General features: G+C 43.3%; 1 protein-coding gene across 1 annotated transcript in view; it reads right to left on the bottom strand.

Annotated features, from left to right (window-relative positions):
* The window catches only part of SF3B2 (splicing factor 3b subunit 2), a 355,029-nt gene extending 328,921 nt beyond the window's left edge, over nucleotides 1–26,108 (bottom strand). The window contains exons 1-2 of the mRNA XM_085625740.1: nucleotides 25,861–26,108; nucleotides 8,940–8,986 (exon numbers count right to left, since the gene is read on the bottom strand). Coding sequence (XP_085481866.1) covers nucleotides 8,940–8,986; nucleotides 25,861–25,996 — 183 coding nt within the window. The 5' untranslated portion in view covers nucleotides 25,997–26,108. The remainder of the gene's footprint in view (nucleotides 1–8,939; nucleotides 8,987–25,860) is intronic.
* Between the last annotated feature and the right edge of the window lie 816 nt (nucleotides 26,109–26,924).

The following is a 26,924-nucleotide window of genomic DNA, read 5'->3' on the forward strand; positions in this document are numbered from 1 at the left end:
TTTCTCACTTGGTCCCGATGTTGGCTCTGATCGACTAAATAAATCAGAATATCGTCAATGTATACAATTACACATTGATCGATAAATTTGCTGAGAGCATCGTTGATAAAGTGCTGAAAAGCAGCTGGAGCGTTTCACAGTCCATACGGCATAACTTGGTATTCGAATAATCCAAACCTTGTTCTGAATACCGTTTTCCATTCATCGCCTTCTCTCACTCCGATTAGATGGTAGGCTCCCCTCAAATCTAATTTTGTATAGATCTGTGCCCCTTTGACCTGATCTAATAGGACGGAGATGAGCGGAAGAGGATATCGATTTTTCTTGGTAATTTTGTTAATTGCTCGATAATCGATACACGTTCTCAAATCTCCCTCCTTCTTCGGCACGAAAAACAAAGGTGAAGATACCGGCGATTGAGAAGCTCGGATGAAACCATTCGCCAGATATTGGTCTATGTACTCCTTCAGGTGCTGGTGCTCTTTTTCCGTCAGCGCATAGACCCTACAGGCATATTGGCACCTGGTTCGAAATCTATTTTACAGTCATAAACACGGTGCGGTGGTAGTTGCTCGGCTTCTTGCTCGTTGAACACATCTTCAAAATCCTGGTATTCTTGAGGTATTTCCTGTGAATTTATAACGCAGACCGAAGCTTCCGCCATGCACAAGGAGATTGCAGGATTCTCTTCAGTTGTTCCTTCTTCTATCTTAAAGCAGTTTCTTTCACAGTATTTCAAATTCATTTCAATTGTCCTGGTGCTCCAATCGATGGCTGGATTGTGCTCAGTGAGCCATGGTAAACCCAATATGAGTTGAAACTGTGGGGCATTAATTAAATTAAACTGGATATCTTCTCTGTGCCCATCTTCGGAAATCATTTGCATTGATTCCGTGTGGCTCACAATGGGTCCGGAGGAAAGATTCGTTCCATCTACCGCTCGGACTGGCTCGCTCTTGGTCTTTGGAATGGCTTTCAACCCAATCTTGGTTGCAAATTTTAGATCACAAAAATTTCCAGTAGCTCCAGAATCCACCATTGCTGCCACTCCCGTCAATGTAACTTGTCGAAACTTTATCGTCATGGACAATATTAAGTGTGGTGACAATGATTGCAAGGTAGTCGCCACTTGGTGTCTTTTCGGAGTTGATTCCTGATTAGCATCCACCTGTCCAACTCCTTCTACAGGTGGTGCTGAAAGTTTTCCTTCGGTTTAAAGGATTTTTTTGGTTTCTTAGGACAATTTCTCACAAAATGTCCACTTGAGCCGCAGTACATACATAAATTGCTGATTCTTCTTTTATCCTTTTCTTCTTTTGAAAGTGAACCTCTTATAGTTCCAATTTGCATGGGTTCAGGGCTCAATGATCCTTCTGCAACCTTTCCAGCTTCTATTTTTACTCTGTCGAATCGTGGGGCTATCGGTTTGAAATCTCTTCTTTCTTCGCCTTTTCTTTCTCCATGACGGAAGTCCAGTTCTAAAACCAGGTCTATCATCGCTGAGATTTCTGTAGGTCTATTCGGAATTTGCGCCAGAACGTCCTTTAATTCATCTCTTAAGCCTCGATAAAATATTGCTGCTCTTTTGCTTTGGCCAGTGTGTTTCCATTACTAATTTATTAAACTGAGCCAAATAAGCCACGAGGTCTCTATTTCCTTGTCGTAGTTCTAGCAGTTCATTATCTACTGCATTAGAAATTCTTCGTCTATCAAAGATTCGAAGGAATTCTTGTTTAAATTGGTCATAATCTTGCAAAAGTGGGCCATCTCGTGAAACCAAGGGCATGAATCACGATGCGGCATCACCACTCAAATATGACAAAACAAAGGCCACTTTAGATTGCGCATCAGGGAAAATTGAAGGGCGGCACATAAAATGTAGAGAACATTGAGTAATGAAAACTTGGGCCTTCTGGGGGTCTCCGCTAAATCTTTCTGTTGGGGCCAAAGGAATAACGGGGGATAAAGAGTGTATGACTTGCGTGGTTACTTTATTTGGGTCTCCAGTGGATGGATTTATGCTCTTTCTCCCCGAGCCAAATTATTGTCTTACTCTCTGGGCCAGTTCTGCTGTCTCCTTCCTAGAATTTATTACTTCTTGTTGTAAACTCTGATTGTCCTCTCTAACTGCTACTAGCTCTTTTTGTATAGCTTCTAAAACGGATCCCAAGGTTTGCAAGTTTATCCCTTCAGCCATTCTGTCCGGGTGCAATTTTTAAAACGTGGGCACTTCACTCTGTCAGGAACTGCAAAACAGAGGATCCTTACCGTATACTTGCACAGGAACAGAGATGCTAGTTCCCAATGCCCCTTCTAGGATTCTCCAGAGACCGAAATAGACCACGTCTCTAAACAACCCCAAAGGGGGAAGGGGGAATGGACAAAATAACAAAGAAAGAAGAGACTGGTTCAGGATTTTTCAGATCTCCTCCACGGCACCCCTTTTCTGATCAGTCCGTTCTATAGACCTTCACTTGAATGATGCCTGAGGAAACTAACAGAGCACAATTACTTAGCACCCTAGTCTACTCTGCACTTTTCTAAATAACTCTATATGTATTTAGTTTGTACCCTTGGGAAGGAACGTACCCCTCAATCCTTTTGAACTAGCCTCTCTTCGTGTGGTTAGTAGTTGACTGCCTGGAATCTTTTTTCTTACTTGTTCTGCGCAGTTCTACCTAAGATATAGGAACATTTAATGAATTAATCCAATTGCCTAATCTAATTTTAATTATTATTATTATTCTATTTATCAGCTCACCTACCAGTAGCTTTAATGAAGCGTCCTCTATTCTCTGTATTATTGTGGTAACTTGTGGTAAGAATTCGCTGTCTTTTCCTTCACTAGGATTTAATACTGCGTAGTTGTTTTCTCAATGAGTGTTAGTCTCCTAGTTATTGCATTTATTCAATTATTTAATCTTGTTTTCATTCTTTCTTTTAGCTTGGTACTTTAGCAGTGATTTCTCTATAATCAGGCAAGTCTTTCTCCTTATATTCTGCGACTAAGTCTTTTTATTTATTTTTCTGTTAGTGATATATTTCCTGTATCATACTTTCTACAAATAGACAATATGTAACTTAGCTTTCAAGGTTGACTCCGTGTTCTTCTTCCTTTTGACCGCTAGAGTTAACTCCTGTCAAAAGTTGCTGAGGCGGAGGAGTTATGTCATGAAGAGTTCCTAACACGAGTCTTGCAATCTCCAGACTGGGAAAGAATATCGGGCAGGAGCGAAAGTAACTATGCTATGACTCTCCAATACTTTTACTGTAAACTAGAAATTATCATCATCATTTAAATTCTAAGATTTTCCTGGAACGCGCAAGTTCAGCTCCAAACTCGGGCGACGCTTCGGTGAAGTGCGCATTCGTTAGGGAGAGCGCATTCCACCAAGGCTCCACACAGGTGTGAAGATAAAGACTAGACCGCTACAGCGATTGTACCGCGGCGGCCATCTTGGAACTTCTCCTTTGCAGCAAAGCACTCCAAGCGCGATCTTTTGTGGATTTTCCACACCTCCTGTTCCAGCTTGGTTTCGGATATGTGTAAACCGCATTAACCACTCGTGTCAAAGGCCCAGTGGTTCTGACAGTACCCCCCAACAAAGGAGGTCCTTCCACTCTTGGTTTCGTAGGAAATCTTTGATGAAAGGTTCTCACAAGTCTAGGAGCGTGAACATCTGATGCAAGTTCCCAGGACCTCTCCTCTGGCCTATAACCCTTACAATCTATTAGATATTACAGCCTTCCTTTAACCTTTTTTGAGTCCAGAACTTCTTTTACTTCAAACTCCATTCCCGACTCCAATTGAATAGGTTTCGGGGGCAGTTCTTTTCTCAAATTTGGGGAAGCTACTTTTAACAAAGAGACGTGGAAGACTGGATGAATCTTAAGCTTGGGTGGCAATTTCAATCTATACGTTACTGGATTCACCTTTTTCACAATTGGGTAGGGACCAATAAACCTAGGTAGTAATTTCCGATTTCCTTTTAATCAGAGGTTCTTCGTATTCAACCAAACTTCATCTCCTTCTACTAAGCTTGTGAAGGAGGAGTTTGTCCCTCGGCCGTGGTGGAGAGGAAGCGCCTTGTAAGGAAAGCTGCAAGGTCCAGCACCTTGGTGCTTCTGTCAGGGCGATTAATAATCCAGCTTATGGCGGTGGTGTCTGTCCCTTGGCCGGGATGGAGGGGATGCGCCTTGTAAGAAAAGCTGTGAGGTCCAGTGAGTTCACAAATGCTAACATCGGAAACCTGGGTATCTGTGTGTGAAATTTGTTTACTAAACAGAAAACGAGAGAACCACGTGGGTGTGATGGAGGGGGCACGTGCAGTGGGGTGAAGGAAGCACGTACCACAGCTGTGCACTGTGCAGTGGGGGGAAAGGAAGCACACACCACAGCTGTGCAATAAGGTGGAAGCACGCACCACAGCTGTGCACTGGGGTGAAAGGAGGCACACATCACATATCTGCACTGTGCAGTGTTGTGCAAGGAAGCACGCGCCACAGCTGTGCAATGGGGGGGGGGGGGGGGGATAGGAAGCACGCACCACAGCTGTGAACTGTGCAGAGGTGTGAAAGGAAGCACGCACCACGGTGCTGAGAAAACGTGAATGTTAAAAGGTGCTGTCAATTTTTAAGCTGTGTACTGTGCAATGGGGGGAAAGAAAGCACGCACCACAGCTGTACAGAGATGTGAAAGGTAGCACACACCACAGCTAAGCAGAGGCATTATTTAACAGCCGGTGCCAGCAAGCATGCACAAAAAGCAAGTGGTGATAATTAAGAGCCCATGTACGCACCGGCAGACACCGGCTCAAATTAAGCCTCCGGCAAGGACCTGCGTTACGCCCCTGGATCGAGTGAGCACCAAAAGCAATGTGGGGGAAAGGAAACCCGCACCATAGCTGTGCACTATGCAGAGATGTCAAAAGTAGCACGTACCACAGCCGCGCAGAGGTGTGAAAGGAAGCTCGCACTACAGTGATGAAAAAACGCTAATGTTAGAAGGTCAATTTTTAAGAGGATACCGAAAAAGAGGCGACTATAGAGGCCAACTACAGAGTACAGCAAATGTCTTGACAATAACATACTAATACAAAGATAACAGTGCAGGAAGAGAGTGCTGACATAGATGAAATGCAAATGCTGGAAAAAGAAGCGCGCACTCTTGTGGAGGTGGGGTCTGTCCCTTGGCCGGAGTGGAGGGGACGCGCCTTGTAAGGAAAGCTGCAAGGTCTTGAAATTAAACATGACAACAGATGGCACGCTGCGCGCCGCTGCTTGCTCCCAACAGCTAAACGCTGTGGAAGTAAACATTTTCAGAAAAGGTAGGACATGCACCCGCCTTTGGTCAATTGCGTGCTTTCATTTTTTAAAGCCACGCGCAAAGGCCAATAGCATGTGTGGAAAACGAACACCACACGCACAAGTTGGCAGAAAGTCTGAAGTGATTCCAAGAGGCCTTCTCCTAGAGCAGGGCATACGCGCTGCCCTAGGCTCGACCTGAAAACACAGATCTTTATATAACTTTAGGCACCAAGACCATCAAAATCAGGTAACTGCATTTAGAGTTCTAAATATTTACAATTTTTGAAGGAGACAGTGTAATTTCTGGAGAGGTATTGGTATCCTATAGATGAAAAACATGTACTGCATACAGGTACTTTACAGCGACTTACAGGACCAATCTTCTGAACTGAAGAGGAGTATGGGACAGGGTCCAAGGCAGCACCAACAGGTCACCTAGAGCAGCACTGGGGTGGGTGCAGAGGTGATTTTCATTGTCCGTGTAAGTCTATGGGGATCGGTCAGACCACAAAGAGGTGGCTAACTGGGACAGGGGGACCAGCCTGGCTGAACTAACAAGGAGGCAGGGTTCCATGATGCTCAGGGACGCAAAGACACCTTTGGGTCTCTGCTCAGGCAAGGGCGGCCAGGAGCAGGTGTGTCCTTAGGCATCAGATTTTCAGGACCAGGAACCCTCGCGGTTCGGGGGGGCAGCACGGAGAGGCTGCGCCAGAGAGTCCCCTGTTGGCAAACCCACTGGATAGTCTGGGGACCATGCTGGCAGTGTTGGCCCATTTCGCCTTGGGCTAGGAGGCACAGGTGCAGTGGTGCCTTCCGGTGTCTGGTTTTCGGCAGTCTGGAGTCCTCGCAGTTCTTCTAGGTGACCTGCAGGACGCAGGAGAGCAGCTCCACTACTTCACGGGTGTTACTGGGTCTTGCTGTCACCTCACAGGTTTTTGGTGACAGCAGATGCATGACGACTCGCCTTTGGCGCAACTGTCAGGGACAGTAGACAGGCTGGCAGGGTTGGCGCCAAGTTAGTTAATGGTCCTCTGTTCTTGCTTTTGTGGCTCTTCAGTGTCCTTCTTTGAGGTCGCCAGGATCGGATTTCCTGGTGCCGGGGGCTTCCCTAAATACTAGATTTAAGAGCGTTAGGAGAGTGTAAGTTAGTAGGCATTGTGCTACTCCCCAGGGGTCACTACGCCCCCTATATGACCACTTGGGAAACTGGACTAAACCTGCCCCAGAGACCCTAATTCTGCCATCACCAAGATGGCAGACTTTTAATTTTCGGGTCCACATCAAGTAGCCCGCCTTAGTGGTGAAACTAGCCTGAGGGTGAACACAACTGACAACTAATTTTCCCTCCTGTCCAGTCACCAAATGTGCCCTGTGAGAGAAAGCCAGCTTCCCATAACAAAGGGGGAGGGGTCTTTAAATCACCTGCACTGGAATGCAAATTTACGGGTCATTCTGCTGGAGGGGGTGTTAAACACCCTATGCCGGAGCAGGCTTTGCTCCCAACCTCCTTAGAGCGGGGGCTCTCGCCCCTGGGGGTTAGAAACTCTTCTGTAGTGGCAGGCTGGTCAGAACCAGTCAGCCAGCACACTAGTAGTTGGTAGGTTTTCAGGTGGCACCTCTAAGGTGCCCTCTGGGAGCACGTATTAATAAATCCATCTCTGGAATGATTTCAAACATCCTGGGTTTCAGTGAAGCCATCATGTAGCTGAGGAACTTGTTTTTTACCAATGTCCAGCACATGCGCTTAAATGGCTTCCCTGGTTACTTATAATTAACTTAGACATCCATGGGACATATCTGCTCCTGCAGATATGTCCACACGTATTATAATGCACCACCTAAAGGCTGTAAGGCCTCATGTAGCGGTGTCTTACCTATACTGCAGGCAATGTCTACAGGCATAGCACACAGTGCCATGTCATGTTTTCACTTTTGTCTGCACCACGTCACACAGCATGCAACGGTAGTCTGCATGAGACAGGGGAGGAGTCCCTTAGGGTGGCAAAATACATGCTGCAGCCCTCAGGGACTCTCTTTAGTACCCCTGCAAAGGTACCTCAGATAACATTTACTAGGGACTTACAGGGGCGCCAAAGGTAATGCCAATTGGAGGAACAGTTGTACAGTTTTAGGGAAAGAACTGGCACAAGTGACCTGGATAACAGGAACCCAGTGCACTTTGTCAAAAATGCATTGAATACCAGGCAAAAAGCGGAGGTGGCCATGTCCAAAAGGGGGGCTTTCCTACAAATAACAAATGTAGGAATCTTCTATTTTGATTGTGAATACACCAGGGAGTACTCCGAGACTATAGATGAAGAAATACACCCTGACAGTCGTTTAAGGTAGATTAAATTGCTTTGACATCTAAAGCTGTGACAATGTCTAATTCTGGATGTCCAAGAGGTGCTGGGAGTATAATGCTTCACTTTGCTCTGCCCCAAATGAGCTATCTATGTCAACTTCAAGGACCTCACCTTGGCCGAGAACACTGCAATCTCAGTTCTAGGTGCCCCATTTTGGATTTCTTCCAAAGGAAGGGGTTAATTCTTGGTGGAATGATCATCTTCGCCAGGTACTTCAGATTTCTGAGACATCTACTCTTTTAGCCCTTCTACGTTTACTGGCTTTATGGTGCCTTCGATGGCCCTTTTGAGTTTTTTTCTTCCTACAGCCTGGTTACGAACTTCGATCTGCCCTTAAGTGGCACATCTCAGTTTGCTCTAACAACTGATCCATTAGGATCCATAGTACAATGTTATCCAAACTCATACAGGCCCACATTGAACAGCTGAGTCAATTTCCGTATCAGTAAACGCCAATGAGGAGCGGTGTATCCTCTTAACATGTTAAGCAATTCTTGCATAGAAAGCCCAATCCGTATTGGTAGAAAAATGGAGGTGGATTGATTGATGTTAGAGAGGATCAATGTTGAGGTGTCAGTCTCCTAAGGCAACAGGGCCACAAGACCATCGTCCGGACCAAAAAGGAATAAACGGAGACAAACTAGACAATCCTCTGAGCGATCAATTCGTAGTCATCAGAAAATTTATCGTAGTGAATGAAAGGTAGAAATTACTAATCCTTTCCAAAACGATAAAATGTGTTAACGGTTGAAGACCTATATAAAGAGCATTTAATGTAATGTGTGATTATTTTGGATTAAAAAGTTGTCTTTTTTGAGATTTGCGGATGGTACGCTTCATTATTTCTCTTTGTTTAATTCAAAATCAGTCAGATTCTTATACCAACATAATTGTAAGTATATACAAAAAAACTCCTTCTGGAACATATTATTGTATTTATACTAGTTTCATGGGGGACCTTTGGGTAGCCCTAGTGCATTTATTACTTCATAATACTGCACAATTCTTTCTGGCCACAGTGCATACTCTGCCTTTCACCCCCCCAGAGTGCTCTAGATATTCAACAGGCAGTGTTAAAGTAGCAGTAAGTCTTCTTTTATTTTTTAAAGTAAACGATATGACTGGTGCATGTCTTCCAGACATAAAACACTTCTTTTAGTTATAACTGAGACAAAGAGAATGTCCACACTTCGAAACAAGACTCATCAACATGCATCCAACGCATTCAAAAGGTGAATTTCAAGTTTGCAGGGTTATGAAACATACCTGCATCGTGTAGCTCCGGAGCCTCTCAATCAGCTCGTCTCTGTTTCCTGCAACAAAAAAGGGGAAGGTCAAGCAAGGGGTAATATGACTACGGCCAAAGAGAGCTATGAAACATAATTAGGCTACATCAGATATCTGCCTCTGTGACCTAGGTGGGGATCAGTATTTTAACCTGCAGCAAGTGAGGAATATCATTGGGCTCAGCATTCATGTTAAAACACAAGATGTGTTTTTGTCAAACTGTGATCTGATCTAAACCAGAGTTGCTGCATGGAGACAAGATTAGGTACATGCCATTGAAAGTAATATATTGTGATTCTGTAACTTCTGGCACCTGAAAGTGAGCATTCAAACGTTAAGTAAGAAAACATTATCTTCAAAAGCCTAGGTGTAGATAACAGTATGTTTGATTTATCGGTTAACGTCTATTAATGTAACATTATTAGTGCTAAACAGCTACCAATAGAAAAAGACAGTATTTTAACCATTTTGTCTGCATATTGTTTATACTAATCACTGAAGTCAGCACTATATGTAAAGGTTTTTAATCCTTTTTGTGAGGGTGTTTTTCCACTCATACTTTGACATTCACTGGCCATGCTATGTAAGAAAAAGTGGATGGCCTACAGGTTACACAAAATGGTGGCAGGGGATGATGCATAGTACGATCAAGTGGACAGGAGACTGCTTGTGAGAGATCTGTTTGCCATGAACTGATTTGTTTGAAGAGCTGAATACTTGAAGGGAAGGACTAGAAAATGCCAATACTAGTAATATCTGCCTCTCCACATTTAAACCGGTTCATAGATTTTTAAATTAAGCATACTCAATGTGTCAAGAATGCATAGCTATAAAACATCTGGGTTGGTATTTTTCACCTCACAACATTCAAGTTGTGTTCATCTGAAAATGTTTACTTCCCAGAAGAAATATTGTTTTTCCCCCGATTTAATTATACATGGCCCCTTTACTGAAGAAACTGCATTGGTAGAGTTAAGCTATACAATCAAAGAAGTCAAACTAGTAATAAGATGATGTTTGAGTGGCAGATGGTGAAATTCAAAGTACTTTTTAAACAAAGGGTCAATACTTCCATTACATTTCTTAAAGAGCCAATGTGTGTGGATGCCTTTACCTCAAAACATGCAATAATGACAGCAAAGTAAAATAAATTAACTTCAATGTCCAAGTGAGTTTAAGGCATCCAAACAACAGGTACTTTCCTAAACAAGAAAGCCATAAATTAATTAAAATGTCTTGTTGGCAAAGTAAATAAAATTAAAGAATACAACTGCTTTTAATTTCAAACTAAATGTCATTTCACATTTTCAGTCTAACAAAAAGACCGCCTGAAAAATAGTTCAGAAATGGGACAAACTAACAAACCAAACAAATACCAGTTTTGATGAACAACCCGGCCAAGAAATAGCAAACAAGACGCAAAAATTGGCAAAGATTACTTTCTTAAACAAGCACTGCCAAACCTAATGGGTATAGCTTATACCCGAAAATGCAAGCCAGACCTAGGTGCTTAGGCAATGCTTGCTCACACTGCCCGCTCAGTAAGGCTCATTTTCATTGTAATAGTCTGCACTTACTAAAGACAAGAGTTAAAACAAGCAAATGTGGGATTCACATTTGCATGTTCTCTAAGTTTTCAAAAGCTGCAATTGGTACCTTCCAGATGCAGGCTACTGTGCCGCAGCCTATTAAAAGAGACCGCCTGAGTCAGACACTAGGTTTCAGAGTTGTCCACCATCGACTCTTCAATCGCAAAATATGAAAGAAATACGAATAAATCAGAATGCCCTTGAACGACTCCTTTGCAGAAAGTGGAAAATAACATTGGCAAAATATTCAACCGCTATATTGTTCCTAGCATGCCAGATTAAAGAGAATTGTGGCTTCAATATATATAACTGCATAAGCACTGTTGGAATTCTAATAATTTTTATTAATTTCTATGTCCTAAACACTACTGCCAATGCTAGGTTATGCTGGCGATAGTCACTGATCCTCCTCTGCCTGCAACTTCGGGAAATAAGGAACCAGTTATTTTAACTACACATATTGCTCCATGAAGCATCCCTGAGGGGTGACAGCTTGGCATTCTGGAAGACGGTAAAAGCACCCTTCTTGAGTGCGGGGGAGGGTCCATCAGTAGAGATTGCCATTGCTGAAAATGAATGGATAGACTACTTTTCGAAGGTGTACAACATAGATGAAACCTCTGCCAATAACCCTGAGAGTGCCCATGGGGAAACTATTAGCAACCCTGAGCCCATGTATGCTGACCTTAGGTTTACACTGGAGGAGGTGAACCGTGCACATTCTGCAAGTTCTGGGAGGGAAGGCGCTGGGCCCGGATGGTGTCCCCATAGATCTTTTTAAATTCAACGTTGACCTATGGGGAACAATTATCACTCAGGTACTAACAGCTAGTTGCTTTGCCCCCTTTCCGGAAACATGGGTGGAATCTACTATTATCCCAATTTTAACAAGCATTTGCAATGCAATAGGTCTCGAATTTACGAGAGTTTAAGCTATTGGTATTGTAAATGACAATGCCTTTTATTTATGTTTTAAAAACCAAAACATAAATAAAAGGCGTTGTCATTTACAATGTCAATAGTTCAAACCGGGGTAAATGCGAGACCTATTGCATTGCAAATGCTTGTATTTGTTGTGCGATTTCATGCTAAGTTAGTCTTAATTTTGTGTTTACCGATCCAAGTGGCATCTGCCATTGTGGATGGGTTGATAAAAAGCCAATGCAAATGGCACCTGTTTCATTCCACCACTAGAGTGAATGCATTCTGATGCATGCACGTGCATAGGTCACCATGCAGGAGTGCACCATCAGCGCAAAATGATGTGACCACCAGCAGTACACATGTCATCACACCTTTTTTAGGTCTCGCCTGACCCAGCGCATGCGCTGGTCTGGCGAGACTTTTTGAGAGGGCTCCAAAAAGTGCTACCAGGCCAGCCTAGAGCTACAGTGCATGTGCGCGCGCCGCGCTTTTCCGCGATTACTTTCACGGCCGCACAGCCGCTTTGATGTTTGATCACGATCACTTTCGCGGCTGCTTGGCATAGCCAATAGGTCTCGCTTTTGGGACCTTATAAGTATTTAGTTATGCAACTGTTGCATGGCTAAACACTTATAAGGTCCCAAAGGCGAGACCTAATGTCTATTTCTTTTCTGCCAATGCTGCATAGGATTGAAACTACAACATCGCCAAAAGGCATTGAAAAAGCAAATGGGTCCCATAGGCAAGACCTATTGGGTTGGCAATGCTTGTTGCATTATTTGCCACTTACAAATGTTTTCCTGAAATAAATATTTTTGCACCCTAAAAGAGAACTTTATCCTGAAAAAAGAAGCAGTAAGGTAAATGTCATTAATGATGCCGTGTAATTGTTACATGTTGCCTTGGCTCAAAAAGAGCATATTGTTTTTTACCTGGTGAAGCAAATGAATCTCTGCTTGTGCAATGCAGACTTTGTTACTACCAGTTGTGCTCGCATGTTGAACAATGTAACCTCCAGGCTACAGTTCAATAGTAGTTTCACCATTGCAGTTATGGAGGAAAATATATGGTACCACTAATGTTCCCCCCGCAGCTGGCAGCTTTTCCCTTCAATCGTAGTTTCCAAGTGCTCACAACTCACTTTGAGGGCACACAATTCACTTATGTGCACCATTTACCACTGCACTAGCACACCACATTATCACACACTCTGATAGGCATAACAAAATACCACAATGTTCATGTGTATTACTTCTCGTACTGGAGAGGATGCACTATTTGTGCTCTAGGGAGTTCTGAAAATTTTAATTTAACTTGATTATGAATTTGAGAAACAATCTGAATGGGAATTATTTTGTGTTTGTTGTGATAGTGTTTTTTTTAAGTGAATTGATTGACATGGAAACGGTCATGGATGCCATTCACCAAAATGCAAGGCATAGCACTCTTTGAACTTAATGACATCACAGAAAGAGCTATCGTATGACCCTTGGCTCTGAATGTTCCCGGGAAGTGATGTCACATAACTTCAGGCCTGAAGACATCATTATTGATTTTGCTTCAGTTTCATATTAACTGCTTGATTATTATAACTCAATAAAGGCACATGCCTATTTTCGATACCACCTATGGTGCAGAAGTGATCTTTGAAGGTGGTGGGGCATAATACGGTCACTGAATTGTAGCGAGTGAGTGAAATGAGTTAGCCAAACCCCTTCTGGGAGAGGCTTGGAGGCAAGAGAGAGGAGAGATTTCCCCCAAAGAAAGTTTTGGGGGAAATAATGGGTCCAATAATGTATAAAAAAATATTCTCACTCAAACTCACTTACAGCCTCACTCATTCTCACTCTCCACCTGTCACTGACTTTCACTCACTGTTCCTCACACACACACACACACAGGTTTTCTTTCACACAAACACACTCACTCACATGCAAACACACAAAATTGTAAAAAAAATGTTTTACTAACCGTAGCTGCCAGCAGAGGTTTTGTTCTATTTCATGGTGCTCTATTCTATTACACTAATAGTGAATAATTAGATATTGTTCACTAATAGAACAATAAAAACATTGGCACAATACTAAGAGGATTCGGCCGGGATACCCTTTAAAATGAGTTACCCCTTTCTTATTGGCACGGAGTTTGCGACCTCTGAGGCCCGAGGGCACAAAAGTAATGCAGGGGTTACAAGCAGCGAGTCAGGGATCGAAGCTGCGACCCCCGAATGTTGTTCATGGAGATGGTATAGCTGCGCAGGTCCCCTAAATGCATCTCCGCTTGAGGACATTGTCCTTGGTTCTCATTGCCCGTCTCATTATGTTCCGAAAATATTACGATGTCATTCCATTGAGCTCATTAGAACTTGGTTCAGGATTGGTTCGTCGTGCTATTACATGTCACTTCTTCCTGGTGGAGCCGTGCCAGGGCCGAGCCCCTCGGTCAGATGCTCTGGCCCTCTCTGCCAAGAGCTTGCTGAACTTTAATCTCTTCCAAAGCCCCTATCCGATCTACGCGCTGTTGGACAACCCTACCGTCTCGGTATTCCTGCTTTGATTTCCTTGGGCTTCCCATACACTCTGTTTTCTGGCGTTGCTGGGTAAGATGAGAGGTTGGTCAGTAACAAAATAGCCTGAAGTGGTATTAGGAACAGATGAGGGCTGGCTTTGAACTTAATGGTTCTATGGAAAGCACGCGCAAGGAGCTCCGTTCCCTCATCTTTGACCCTCAGTGAAGCGGTTATGATACTGAAAGCCATACTCATTTGGTAGGTAATGGCCTATTAAGGGGTCATTATCTTCAAGTGCTGCTCAGAGTAATTGTGTTGGGCACGTATGAGCAGTTGCACAAATGTTGGACACGTGCCTGTGGTGAATAGCTGCAAGATGCCAGGCCGTGTGCCTGTTCCGGCCCAGTGCCGCGTCAGGGACAGTGTGCACGCAAATAGAAAGCAGTGGCAGTGCTAACAGATAGCATACGATCTTTGTTTATTGCCCCTCAGGCACATGCCAGGGTGTGTATGAAACCTGATCAAGCTAGTCCTTAGGGGGACCAATGGAAGTAAAGATGCCAGCGTGAACTTCAACCATTGCTTTCAAGTAACTCCTTGGAAACGTGCAATGTTGACGCCTTCTAAGTGATCCTACTTGCAGCACTGAGAGCGGCTAGAAACCAGAGAGCTGGAAACCAGTTACTATGGTGGATGTGAATGGTGCTAAGGCAAATCACAGTTCGATTCATGTCCAAGGGGTCATGATTAGGACACCATTAAACAGGCTACGCCTTTAGCCATCCCCAGGACACAGACGCTGCCAAGGCCCCCTCACTTCCCATGTGTATGTGGTATTGAGGAAAAAGAAGGTAATGTCCCCCTCTTAGAAAATAAGAAGTCATGCTGATATCTACTTGTTATGCGCATATATTATCTTATTATAAATAGCACACGAAACAGAGCTGCACGTCAATACATCTTAATATTTATTGATAGCAAACCGGAGGATTAAGAATCGTACTCCAAATACTCAAGGGCCAGAGTTAGGGGATATGAATTACCCCCTCTAGCAATATTTTTGATGTGGCTGAAGGGTATGTGTATTTATTTTTATAAATAGTAAATAAACCTTGTTCATTGTAATTCTGCTAATGTGCATTAAATTCTGAGTGGGTTTGGTGATGTTGCCCCCGAAACGTTAGAAACAAGCATTGGCCGCGCAGCAGTAAGAGTAACGCCGCACGGCCGTAAAAGCGAAAGTCATTGCGATCGATCTGAAAGCGAACGTGACCGCGATGACGCGCTAAAGCACAGTTTTCAAAGTGCTGCTGGCGGCCAGCTGCGCGCGTGCACGATCGCGTGAACGCAAGCGCTAGGCCAGCCAGCAGCACTTTGAAAACTCACATACAAAATGCCTCTCCGAGCCAGCGCATGCGCTGGGCTCAGCGAGACCTAAAAAGGGGGACCACCAGGACCCAAAGTGTTATAGGCCCATTTCTCTACTAGATGCCCTGACAAAAGTGGCTGGACGCATACTGTTAGAATGTTTAAATGACTGGGCTGAGGAAAATAATATCCTGTCTGACATACAATATGGTTTTCGGGCTGGATTAGGAACAGTGGAGCAGAGCCTAAACCTATCTATCCTGCTTGGGAAATACATGAGAGTAAAAAAAGGCAGACTTTTCCTAGCATTTGTCGACTTAACTGCTGCTTTCGATTCGGTTAGGCATGAGGATTTGTGGGCGATACTTGAGCGTCTAGGGGTAGATGCACAAATTGTTCTCTTCCTCAGAGGCCTATACAGCGGTGCTAAGGCGCGAGTACATTTTGGGATAGAACGGATTCATTTCCCATTAGAAAGGGGGTCAGGCAAGGGTGTGTTCTGGCCCCTTTTCTTTTTAACCTTTATATTAATGGCCTTTGTGAAGCCTTAATTAAGGAAAATCTTAATTTTCCACAAATAGCTGCACGCCCCCTACCTGAACTTCTCTTTGCAGATGATGCAGTTTTAATGTCACGTACTCAAATAGGCCTACAAAGGGTTTTAAACAGTTTTACCAAGTTTATGGGCCAATTGAATCTTAAGGTTTATACCTCTAAGACTTACATTATGAGATGTGGGCCTGGGAGTCAAAAATGCAGGGATATGTTCCTGGAGGGTCAGAAAATAGAGCATAACACTAGCTTTGCTTATCTGGGTATATTGTTTGATCGCTGTGATCGTTGGTCTCATGCAATAATGGCACAAAAACTAATACTGGCAAGATCAACAACGGCACTCGCCAATTTCGCAAAGAAATTGGGGAGGAGACCCCACAGGGAGTTATTGCAGATTTATAAAGCGAAGTGTGTTTCCGCAGCCATGTACGGAGCGGCGGTTTGGGGCTTTGTAGATACGCAGTCTCTCCAGAGAGTGGAAAATATTTTCCTGAGATATATTTTAGCCGTCCCTAGTAGTACATCGGCATATGTTTGCCATGCAGAGCTGGGTCTCCCATTTATCTCAGACCTGATAAAAATGGAGCCAATCCTTTTACGGCATAGAATATGGTCCAAACTGGAGACTAAGATAAATCAGGATATTTTAACTGACAGCATGAAACTCGAAGGAGCGCTGCTGATTCCGTGGCTGAGGTATATTAAAAATGTCATGTCTGATCTTGGCCATCCAGAGTACTACAAGTCTCTGGGTACAATGCAGTCGATAACAAGAAAGGAACTAAAAAAACAGGGTCTGATTCTTCTGGGCCCTATAAGACTGGTCACAGAGTACAAAACATTCTGCCCAACACAATCAATTGATTTAATCTTCTTTTAACATTCAGTCGTATTTATTGTTTGTACCTGGTGGCTATGATAGATTATTATTAACTCGTTTTAGATGTAACATTTATCACAGGCTCGTGAGTTTCCCATGTATGAACGATTGGTCACGAACCTTAGGCCCATGTCCGTGCGATAATTGCTCGGAGCAATCAACTATGCATGTTTTTCTATTCTGCAGTTTTTACAGTAATTTGAGGAAAGTTTGGCTTGTCCAGATTATGAGGGAGTTGGGTCTGAGACAATGTCACCCAGCCTTTCTAGCACTGCAGTTCTTGGACAATATTCACAGAGCCTGGAGGATATGTATATTTTAAAAGAAAGTACTTAGCCACAGGAAAACAATTTTATTGTAATTTTTAATTGTGTATATATTTTTAAACCTTTACAACTTTTGAAATGTTTTTTCTGTTAATTTGTGCTTTTATGATTGTCTTATAAAGCAATCGAATAAAGTCATTTTTGATTTGATTTGAACTACACATATTACTAGTCACTTGTATATAGGAAGTACATGTCTATATCTGAAACAGCTTTTTAGTTGCTTTATCTGTATTTGTGCAAGGCATGGTCGTAACTCATGAGCAGAGCTGCCTCCAGTGTGTAGGGATAGGAAAGAGGAGCATTTGGATGGGAAAGCAAGCGTTGATGGATGCTGAAAATCAGTCTAGGATGCAGGCAATGACTGGGAATGGAGAAGCAAAGGAGGACATCGCAGAGTTATTGAGGAGGGGGGAGAAAGTGATAGTAAGCATGAAACTCAACCTAAAAGCCCTCTTCTGGAATCGGACAGATGAGCTTTCTTTCAACTGGGACTTCTTTGTAAATAAAACCTTTCCTAACACCAAATGACTTAAAATCTGCTGTGCAATTCTTTAGGGCCTCTGGTATGGAAATTATCTCCCTATTGGACTTTCAAAGAAAAGTTTTGCATCTCGAAAAGCGGTATGTATGCTGCAGCAAGGCTTGTATCACACTAAAGCAAATACGACTATCTTACCAGTACTTTCCTCATTAAAATATCACCCAATTGAGGCAAGATGTAGCTACAAGATTCTCTATTTAATCTTAAAGGCACTACAGCAGAGTACCACCCAAGTATCTCTGAGAAACTGACCTTCTCTGGGAGGTCCGACATAGATAAAAGACTAAACCTCAACTTCAAGTCAAATGTTTTAGAAAAATTTCATCCACTGCCTGATGTTTCTCATGGCATGCATGCACCCAAGGCATGGAACTCCCAACCAGTATCCATCAGACTATTCAACTCCTTCAAAAACAAAAATGTTTTTATAAGTCCCCTTACTTCAGAAATCAAAATACTAGATATTAACAAACTAATACATCTAAACAAAAGCTTAATTTTCAGAAAGATACATTTTTATTGTTTGCATACTATTTTCTTCCTTAGCGCAGTAAGCACTTCATGGAAACGTAATGTACCCTCACTGTTTTAACAACACACGATTATGTTACTTCTTGAGCATCTCTTTTACACGCTGTATCAATCTGTATAAACATGAGGACTCTGATACCCTCAGGAGCATGGAGCACACCAAGGAGGGGAGGGTGTTAGGTAAGCTATTAAATACACATGCCCTCACACACACTATGGATTTGGCTGAAGATGGGAAGGACAAAATGGTACATCCCTCATTCAAAGGTAGAGAAAGCGATACTTTTATCGACTTTATCTTTGTTTCCAATTCACTTAAAAAATGGATCACAGGCTTTAAAATATGTCTAAGCATTTTTAGTGACCATAATCCTTCAGTCATGTCCCTTGCGGAGCTAAATCTCTGCAAGAACCCTCCTAGAGTGGGGGCAGGTGGTATGGTATGTGATACGGATCAAGGGAGGAGGCTTAGATGGTCACAGATTGATGGTGAAGCCTTCTATATAGCACTGATGAAAGATGGAGAACAGCTTATTGCGGACTGCCTAAACTTAAATGTGGAGGAGGTTGAATTGGTCACGGCTTTTGAAGGTGTAGCTGATCGAATCGATGGTCTGCTTAGGACAAAAAATTATAAAGCAAGTATGAATGACCCATGGTGGTTTGATCAACAGTGCTCCCATGCCCTGAGAGAGCTGAAATGAGCTTTAAAATCCTCCCCAAGAGACAAGAGCAGGGTGACCTTATGAAGGCAAACTATAAATCGGCAGTAAAACGACGTAAAAATAGTCTGTAACGGCAAGCGTGGGAGGACCTGAGGGAAGCAATTCAGCTAAAAAATACAACTGCATTTTGGAAAGTTATAAATGACCCCTGTTTCCAAGAGGCAAACAAACCAAGGGTAGCCAATCATATTGTGTTGGAATTATGGTATGAGCATTTCCGTGGTTTTTATAATCATTGCCCGACGGATGAACAGCCGCGGGGATGAAGGGGGGATGGGTGCCCTGCAACTAGATAATATTTACCTTGGGCGAGATTAAGGCAGGAATCGAGGACCTGACTCGTAACAAGGCCCCGGGTCCTGATGGGATCCCACCCGACCTTCTCTTGAACCAGGTAGATCTTTGGGCTCCAATCCTGACGAGAGTCATCAATGCAGCAGTAGACACAGGTATGCCACCATCGTGGTCTACAGCCATAATCGTTCCCATATTTAAAAAGGGTAATAAGGATAGCCCACTTTGCTATTGGCCTATTTCCCTAATTGATGTGTCAGCGAAGGTGTTGGGAGGGCTATCCTCAGTCGGCTAATGGATTGGGCTGAAGATCAACACATTATCACTGACACTCAATACGGATTTAGGCCAGGAAAGTCAACAGCCGATCAATGTCTTAATCTATACTTATTGGTAGCCAAGTACACTATTGCCAGCCCAGAAACTGTGTACTTGGCATTCATGGACTTGACGGCGGCTTTCGATCGAGTTAATCGTAGGAAATTATGGGCGATCATGGGCGGTCTTGGCGTGGACCCTGGACTCATTAACATTCTAAGAGTCCTGCACCAGAATACTACTGCCTCAGTTAGATATAATCAGGAGGGAAGCACCACTGACTTGTTCCCTTGTCTAAGTGGGGTGATACAAGGCTGTATCCTGGCTCCATTTGTATTTACTCTCTATATAAATAGTCTGGACCAGGCACTTGGGGCACTGAAGGTTGACACACCGCGGATTGGATCAAGAGGGATCCCCGTCCTGCTTTATGTGGACAACGCGGTTCTTCTTGCACGCACACCCAAAGGGCTACAGGGCTTGATAGACGGCTTTGTCTCCTTTATGGAGACTTTAGACCTGTCCCCCAATCTATCCAAATCGTATATCATGGAAGTGGGGAAAAAAACAAACAGAAAATATGATTATTTGATTGGTTCTCATCGTCTGGAAAAGGTGCACTCGTTCTCATATTTGGGGATTTTATTTGACACACGCCTCAACTTTAAAGCTCTATTAGAACAGAAATGTGGCACACTAGCGAGCTGCTCCGGGTCAATTATGAATTTTGCACGAAGGCTGGGGCGTTGGTCCCTGGAGCAAATATTGAGACTATACAGCTCTATGTGTTGTGCCAAAATTCTCTATGGAAGTGAGGTATGGGGCTTCATTGATACGCAGCACTTACAAACCGAAGAAAAAAAGTATCCTCGGCGTCTACTCAAAGTGCCCCAGAGTACACCGTCACATCTCATTCATAGTTATCTTGGAGACAGGTTGGAAGTCAAACCCCTAACCTGCTGAGCCAAAATTTGGACAAACCCAGAGGCCTCATTTAGCAAGCAGATCATAATAGACTGTCTTGCCCGTGACTGGGGACTGCACATCTCCTGGCTTAAGTACGTAACGGAGTCACTAGTAGGCATAGGATGTGCAGACCTTTTTAATAACCCCACAAAAATGCTAGTCCAGGATAAGGCCTTGGTGAAACATCGGTACCAGAAATATGTTACATCACTTAGGGAAGATAGGGAGCTGGTCAAGACAACAGTCAAAGCACACCTCCTGACTATATCATGTCTGGGTATTGAGCCTTATCTATCTCATTTATATAATGCCCATGACAGATTTTTAATGACACGTTTCAGGTTCAATCTTCTACATCACATATTAGCTGATCCGGCAGGATATACCTTATCTATAGAGTTGAAGGGTCCGTGCGGCTGCGACCACCGGTCTCCGCAGAATACCCTTCACTTTGTTTTATTATGTCCTTTTTATTCATATACTAGAAGCTGGTTTTTAAAAAGTATTTTAAAAAATGCTAGATTTAAACACGCTAAGGTGACCTTGTTGTTTTTAAAATTGTCCTCAGATGCATTAACTCTGCTCTGCACTGTAAACTTTTTAAGGGCAGCTGTCAAACTTAGAAACACAAGAGGTACTAGGTGAATAAACGTGGTACCTAGCGCGACTCTGTTAAAGGCCTTAAAATGAATTTGATGAGGGGAATGGTTTGCTTAATCCAGGAGGGATTGAACATGCACTTATTTTAGGCTGTTGAATTGTTTTGCATTTCTCCTATTATGTGATGCACCCCTTCTGAATTTTTGTGATTGGTGAGGCTAGTCCCGTATTGGTCCTAAATATGAATTTTTATATGTTATGGGGTTTTTATTTATGGATGGACTGAGCATGTATGATTCTCACTTGTTATGTGGCCTGATTTTATTATGATCTATTTTATTTGCACTTTTATGGTATTTTTATATACCGAATATAGTATTTTGAATTGAATTGAATCTCAGAGTAGCAACGGGAGCAACCACAGGTTTCTCTTTGAGGTAGTGTGGGGTGCTCAGCTCAGCACTCAACAAATATACCATTCTTGATTCGTATGGAACTCTATGTTATTTACTATATGCCTATGTGTCTTCTATATTTACCTTGTAAAGCGCTCTGATACCCGCAAGGGTCTTGTTCGCGCTATATAAAACATTCAAAATAAATAAACCAACAGACATTTTAACTCCAATGTCTAGCCCAGAACTTAAAGAAAGAGTACTTCTCTATTACACAGTTACACTACAATGCTACGCCATACAATGTGTATTATACATGATAGGGTTCTTGGACGCAATTTGTCTTGGTAGACTCTCTCCGAACCCTCTCCCCCAACCCTTTCCTACATTGATCCCTATCTGCTGGTCATCACCTATTGTGGCTCGCTGGGAAATCAGTATATAGCACGAATAACATGCAGCCCATCCTTGTTCACAGTCAAACACTCACTCAGGATTGAACATACCCTTTGCAATACTGGGATGGCATGTTCAAATCCTTGAATGTCCCTTGCAGACGCAAATGGCCCTCCCACACATCTACAGTGTGGACTGCGGGAAGCAACATCCTCGCTGGGTTGTACTGAGGAACTGGGTGCGAGCCGAGTCGGTCTACGGACCCACACAGAATCGATCATTTGAGGCTTTAGTGCTTGCATAGGTGCAACCTGGCCACAACCGTCTCCGATGGACCTGGTGATACAACCCCAGATCGGACCAACAATAGTCACAGTAGGTGCAGTCCCAACTCAACCGAACAGAGGCAAATGAGGCCATGACCTAAATTACAATTATCACAGTAGTTTCAGCCCCCATCTGAGCCTAAGATGATCACGCAGAAGCAGCCCCGACTGTGGTTATGACAATTACGTAGTGGAAGCACTGACTGGGCCTACGATGATCAGGGCAGTTGCTAGAAACTGGATGACATTGTTGGATGTGGGGAGGAGTCACTTGACACGGGTCCTTCCTAGGTCAAGCTCTTTCAGTCAGCTTTCTCAGGATGTCCCACAGCCTCAAGGGAAAAGCTGAGCTTCTCTCCTCCTGCAAGGCAATGTAGACATCTTCCGTCTCCCAGCAGACAAATAGGCTTCTAGATACTTTAAGGTTGATCCACAGGTCCTCCAGCATAAAGTGCAGACTTCTGATGATATCCTCTTAGCTTTGGGGGACTGGCTATCTGGCAGACACTAGCCCTGGTTGCACAGTAATCCTTTAGGTTCTCTGCAAAGCATTCCTAATCATATACGACTTGGGTCTGAAATAAAGTGGGGTGGTTTGGGTCGCATTTTTATATACAACTTCAAGACCGTTAATATTAATCCATTGTCTCAAACTGTTAAACTTGTTTGGAGTGGTTCTTCATTAAAGTTTTCTCCTCAGATTGCTCTACAGACAGCATGTATGCAAAGTGATGCTTCTCAAAGCAAGTAGCACTTGAACGGTCTCCAATCTGGAGCACCCACAACAGAGGTCTAAAGAGGTACGAGAGTTATGCACCTGGCTGTCACGAGACCAACTAAAAGTGTAATCAGGGACAGACAAAAGGGTGGGCTCTTTGCAAACAAAAGGACTCCCATAATTTCTAAACGGTAGACCTATTTGCACCCTTCTCACTTAAGTGACAGAATATCCTCTCCCAGAAGCTATAGGAATACTATGTGGGAGAACAGTCCTCAACCTCTGCCTTATGTTATGCCATGCCAGGGGTATCCAAAATGGATCATAGTGGCCTCAATTACTCAGGCTCACACACATACAGTTCATGAACATACTTTATAAGCACTACACATGTGCAAACACTTGATATATATGATGCCAGCAATGGTCGGTGCATACGCATACTTTTACACAAATGGCCTCACTCCCAGTGACACACATAAAAAGGTCTTCCAACACTATTGATCTTTCTAAATACACAGCATCAAGTGCTATACCCTGTATAGGAACAGTAATCCACTGCTCTCAATGAGGGCCCTCCGAAAGCGCCAAACGCCCCTCATCCCCAAGATCACAGGATAGGCCCTAGACCTGACTTAGCCTGGCACAGTTACAGCCGCCGTGCATAAGCTAATTAGCTGACACTGGGATACCAGCTGTACATTTCAATGGGCACTCAGGGTGGGGGGGGGGGGGGGCACAGCTGTGTACCACGTGGGGGTGATTTATGTCTAAAAATGGAGCAATTCATTTCACAACATTTTAGATAGAGAACCAGAGGATGGAGGCAGAAAAAATGTATGAGTGTGGGGGAGGGTGTTTGTAGAGTTTAGAAACGGTACAAATTCTGAAACATTATCCTGTAGGAACCGATTCCAATGTAGTTTGTTCACTCACTCAGCTTTTATGTATGCAGCATATAACTGCTGGCATCTAAATAAAAGGAAGACGTACACTCAAGAGTTAGCAACCAATAGTGTATCATTAAAGCCCAATTTTAGTTAGTAGACCTGTTTATGAATGTGGCACTATCTACCAGAAAAATCAAATAGTATACTACATTGTAAGAAACTAAGATAGCGGGCAGCAACAGAGTGGAGGACTTGGATGCTAAACAACCATGTGCATTTTATAGAACTTGTTTCTGGTTCTATTTAAACATATAAAAACAGACAAAATAATAAAAACAAGAGGGAGTGTTGCCAGCATCCATTATACATGCACACCAAAAAAACGTCAGACCTGAATTCAGTTCAAAACCAGACACAGCGCTTTGTCCCATTTTGAAGGCAAAAACACACATCAGGACTAAATGTCCTCCATCGGCTCTCAGTTGAACAAACGGTACAATTCTAAATGCTGCATACCATGCAAAATATATACCTTGGCAAGTGCAAAAGACACCTTTAAATGTAAACACCACACTGCATTATCAACTAAAAGTCTTACTCCAACCAGCAATCTTTACCAGGCTAAGGAATAGGAAGGCAGGTATATCAGGGTACGAATCTGATTTTACTGGGATGCCCAGTGACAGCTGTTGAGAGCTAACATTCTCAGTGACCCTGAAAGATCCAAGCCCTACCAGTTTTTCTCGCTTAGTCCTGGGCTCTTACGTGCCATTCCCTCCTGCACTCTACTTAGTGGGCCTAAAGCCAAACTCACAACTCTTCTCGAGTCACAAAGGACAAGGCTTTTCCAAGTGCTTAATGAGGCAGACCAAGAAGTAGTGGAGATTTTTTATATATCATTTGTTTTGTACCAAAAGCATACTAAACTCGAGTTGCTGCAAAAGGACCACAACAAAGAGAGGTCTAGCTGAGACCAGTTTACAAATATCATGTAGCGAGTGGGGTGGGAAGATGTAACTGAGTGAAATAACACACCGTGCAGCTAATTTTAAAATACTAATCATGACATTGGACATGGATGTAGCGAAACATCTGCATCTGTGATACATTCAAAGGTTCTACACTAGGGGTGTTTGTAGTGAAGGATGATCATGGAATCGAGGTAGTTGATGAAGTATATTTATTTTAAGTAGATGGTACAGGATAAGAGTACATAAATTAAGTTAAAGTAAAGGAAATAATAAAACATATAATAACCCCACCAGGAGCAGGATGGTACCAGCTCAGCCCTAACTCTCAACTGACAACCCAGAGCACTGCAGCATTCTAATACATCATCACAATGTCAACATTCTACAGGCTAGGCAGGAGACTATGGGGAAAATATGTGAAGTACCGTTACTACAGTGTTTCTACCCAAACTCCATTTATACGTGTTGTTTAGAAGTGGTAGTAATTCTTACAGAGGTGTTCTGTAAAAGAGGGACAGGGGTTTCAAATACAACTCCTGTGAATGTTGGGTTTGTAGTGGGTTGTCTGAACGTAGTGATTCAGTTCTTCCCCACGCTTTGCCTACCCCACTAGAGTTGTGTATGAGGATTTCTTATACCACGTTCCCTGGTTCCAGGAGACCGACAGAACAGAGTGGTTGGTAGTTCTGCTACCCATAACAGGTGAGAGGCTCTGCTGGTGTAGACATATGGGCCATTTCATCTGCGCCGTGACGAGCAACAGGCTCTTTCTTTTCAGGCCGCAGTGTTTTCAGATCTCTGCTTATTAAGACAGCAGAAATACGTCCATTTAAGTTCTACCTTTCAGTGCAGATCTAAAGGTCTGTACAGTAATCCCACAGAATGCAGCACTTAAGTCACACTAGTTGTAATCACAGGACTGGCAGACATTTCTCCCAGAGACATAAACCACAATTTTAAGTTTCAATGAATACCATATACAAGCCTAACACGCCCTTCTCATTAACCACCTCATGCAACCAACCTTCACATCCCCCACCTGCACCCTCCCACCTTATTTCAGCTCCCTCCTCACCGTGGCCTGGGGCTCCCAGCTCCGCCAGCTTAGTCTGCAGCTCTGCCCCACTCCAGCTGCCATATCCTGCTAGCTGCATTTCCACGGAAGACCCTGCGCTCTTTGGATCATTTCCTGGGTGTCCGTCCGACGACATGGTTTATTGAATCGGCAGCAACCCAGTTTACAAATCGTGCTTCAAATAATCCAAACCAGTAGGCCACCACATCAAGTTGACTACATGTACGCATGCGCTCACTACGAAATAGAAAACGGAAATTACGGATGTAACCACTACATCCGGGTAAAAGAAAAGGAAGAAAGACGCGCTCTCTAGGAAGTCACTGAGACCATGGTGCTAAAGAAGAAAGACTACAAATGTTATCAAACGGACAAAAAGGCATGGTGCTTCACTGTGTATTTTCTTTTTTTATTGCCAGCAGTTACTAATTGGATCAAAGCCAAGCTTTCAACTTTTTCTTGGTTTTCTTCGGTTTAATGCATTTGGGTACTCAATAGACATATTTACAATATTTAAACTGTCAATAATTGGAAAAGCCAACAGGTTAGTGCAGTAATTAATTGTTTTCATGATTTTTTATTACAAGTATGTGTCACAAATAAAACAAAACTGCCACCTACAAGCCGCAGCCTTATGCCTGCAACAGAAATGGTGGCGAGGATATGGTGTCACGGCTAGACTGCCGACCTTGGAACTGGGAAACCAAGACTCGAGCCTTGGGGTCGAGTTGACATCTAGCGTGATTCTGGGCAAATTACCTAACCCCCGCCGTGCCTACCCCAAAACAAGCATTGGCATAACCAATAGGTCTCGCTTTTGGGACCTTATAAGTATTTAGTTTGCAGCGCAATTTCCCTGGTGCAACAACATCACCTGTTGCCTGGCGAAACCTTGTACCTTATAAGTGTTTAGCCATGCAACAGTTGATGTTGTTGCACCAAGGATATTTTGCGGAAGTTATCCAGCACAATATCCTTGGTGCAACAACATCAAGTGTTGCATGGCTAAACACTTATAAGGTCCCAAAGGCGAGACCTATTGGCTATGCCAATGCTTGTTTTTG

The sequence above is a fragment of the Triturus cristatus genome, chromosome 9 (assembly GCF_964204655.1).
Source record: "Triturus cristatus chromosome 9, aTriCri1.1, whole genome shotgun sequence".
Lineage (NCBI taxonomy): Eukaryota > Metazoa > Chordata > Amphibia > Caudata > Salamandridae > Triturus > Triturus cristatus.